The following is a 2,029-nucleotide window of genomic DNA, read 5'->3' as shown; positions in this document are numbered from 1 at the left end:
AAACAGCTTCTGATGACTTAAATCAATTTACATGCAACTTGTGTCCCTGGCCATGCAGTGCACAAAGCTATGGCTAATACTAATAGGTGGTTAATATTTAAAACAGACATGTCACTTGTGTGTCTGAAAAGTTATTACGTGCATTTCATTCATCTCAAAAGGCTGGCCTGAAAGCAAGTACAACTAGTAGACTCAACCCAAACAACTAAAACCACACTTCCCTTTAGTAGATCATTAATCCCAACCTCTAACAGTTTATTTTTCCTGGCAAATCTTTTTATTCACTGTGCAGCTAATGTTTGTGCTTTTGCAAAGTAAAGCATTAAATAACCTATTAATTTCCCCCCTCTCAGTAAATGTATATTTAAACCAAAATCCACCACATTGTGCTTTCCAGATGAATTTCCATTTATAAAATGACAAATATTAAAATACAGGGATTTCACGTTGAAGTTTTAGAAGTTGCCCGAGTCTCCAATAGTGTTATTTAACTACATTCTGAAGCAAGAGTGAGATTTCAAAAGCAAAGCCTACCAGTTCATTGCTTGTAGATGTAAGTCTCAGTTTTTCTTCTATCTCTCTTCCTATTTTCTGAACAGTTACCTGAGTCTGTTTAATTGCACACTGGGCTCTATGAAGCCTGCAAATAAAACACAAGTTATAGAAATTAAATTCTTTGTATGCGGCTCTAGTGATGAGCTTGCCTGTTACTTCAGCAGCAGAATCAACATGACTGTAAGCAGACAATCAGCTGTGTTGAAGAGGGACAGTATACAAATGAACTCTTTAAGCTAAGAAAGTTTAATAAGCAGTCACCCAAAAAGCAGCTCAGTAACTTGAACTGCAGCGAATGCTTAGTATCCTTCTCACTAGTTAGGTTAACAATACACAACCCTCACGTGCCTATGGCAAAAGTGAGAGGTTCAACAGATGGGACCCAACAAGCTATCGAAGGCAGAAACAAGACATAAGGGACTGTATCTAAAATACAGCACAATATAGAGATACTCAAGCTGGCATCAGAATACCTAGCTCAGGTGCTACCTTGCTGCAACAGCCCAGAGCTCAGTACAGCAATGGTTTACGTTGCTAGCTTGGGTATCTGTACCCTACACCGCAGGCCCTGTACACCCAAAAGCACAGTGTGAGTGTGCCCCAAAGAGATCAAGATCAGGATATTCAGGTTCAGCAACTGCACATTCACCACTCCTTAAATCAGGCCAAATGGAAGAGGCAGAGAGCTGAACATTTACTATGTACTTCTATGTTTCTTTAGTGCAATTTAAAGATGCAGGGGAACGCAATAGGAAAAGCAGGCCTAGGAAGCATTAAGCCGCTTCTTTTCTAAGCACTTGAGAGTACCACGGTTGCCACAAATGGTTGTCACATCTTAGAGAAGGAAGAATGCAAAACGACCTAAATTTACATCCTCCAACAACCCTACAATCCAAGGTAATATCAGTCTATCCAACCACATCCTCAACCCATCTGAGTGTCTGTACAATCCTATGGTCTTTCTTTCTGTACCATTAAACAACTCAATACAATGCATCTGTTTGGAGACATCAAGGCTTTATTCCCCCCACTGCTTAAAACTAAGGGAATACTTCCAGGAGGAGGCGGCAGACAACAATCAACCCAGCACAGGCCTAAATCATGCGTTAGACAAGGACAGCTCCTGGTGGCGCACCCCCATCCTGGACCTGTGTATAAACTGTTTCCACCTCGCTGCCCATTCTGAGCTTTTTAAAAAACACCACCACTTACATTACCACCTCAGTCCTGTGGAACAGAGCCATACACAGCCTTAAAAACAATACTGATATCACTGGGCACTTCTACAGGTGTGCATTAGCTTATTTTAATGTACATTAAGGATTAACTAAAAAAAGTGCTTTTGCTAATGCTCTTTAAAATAGACTAATGTGCATTAAAACATCACTAAAAAACCATGGGACATTTTTACAGGTGCAAGTGCCGCAGTGCCAGGCACTTTGAAAAGTGCCTGGTGCCATGACAAATGCAGTTG

The 2,029-nt window shown here is 40.7% G+C and overlaps 1 protein-coding gene across 1 annotated transcript in view; it reads right to left on the bottom strand.

Moving 5' to 3' along the window:
- Positions 1-2,029, bottom strand: part of UVRAG (UV radiation resistance associated) — a 210,880-nt gene that overhangs the window by 112,583 nt on the left and 96,268 nt on the right. Inside the window, exon 7 of the mRNA XM_019524976.1 lies at positions 535-640. Within this exon, the coding sequence (XP_019380521.1) occupies positions 535-640 (106 nt within the window). The remainder of the gene's footprint in view (positions 1-534; positions 641-2,029) is intronic.

The sequence above is a fragment of the Gavialis gangeticus genome, unplaced genomic scaffold (genome assembly GCF_001723915.1).
Source record: "Gavialis gangeticus isolate Ggan-Ray unplaced genomic scaffold, GavGan_comp1, whole genome shotgun sequence".
In the NCBI taxonomy this organism is placed as follows: domain Eukaryota; kingdom Metazoa; phylum Chordata; order Crocodylia; family Gavialidae; genus Gavialis; species Gavialis gangeticus.
This window is presented reverse-complemented; position numbering and strand designations above follow the sequence as displayed.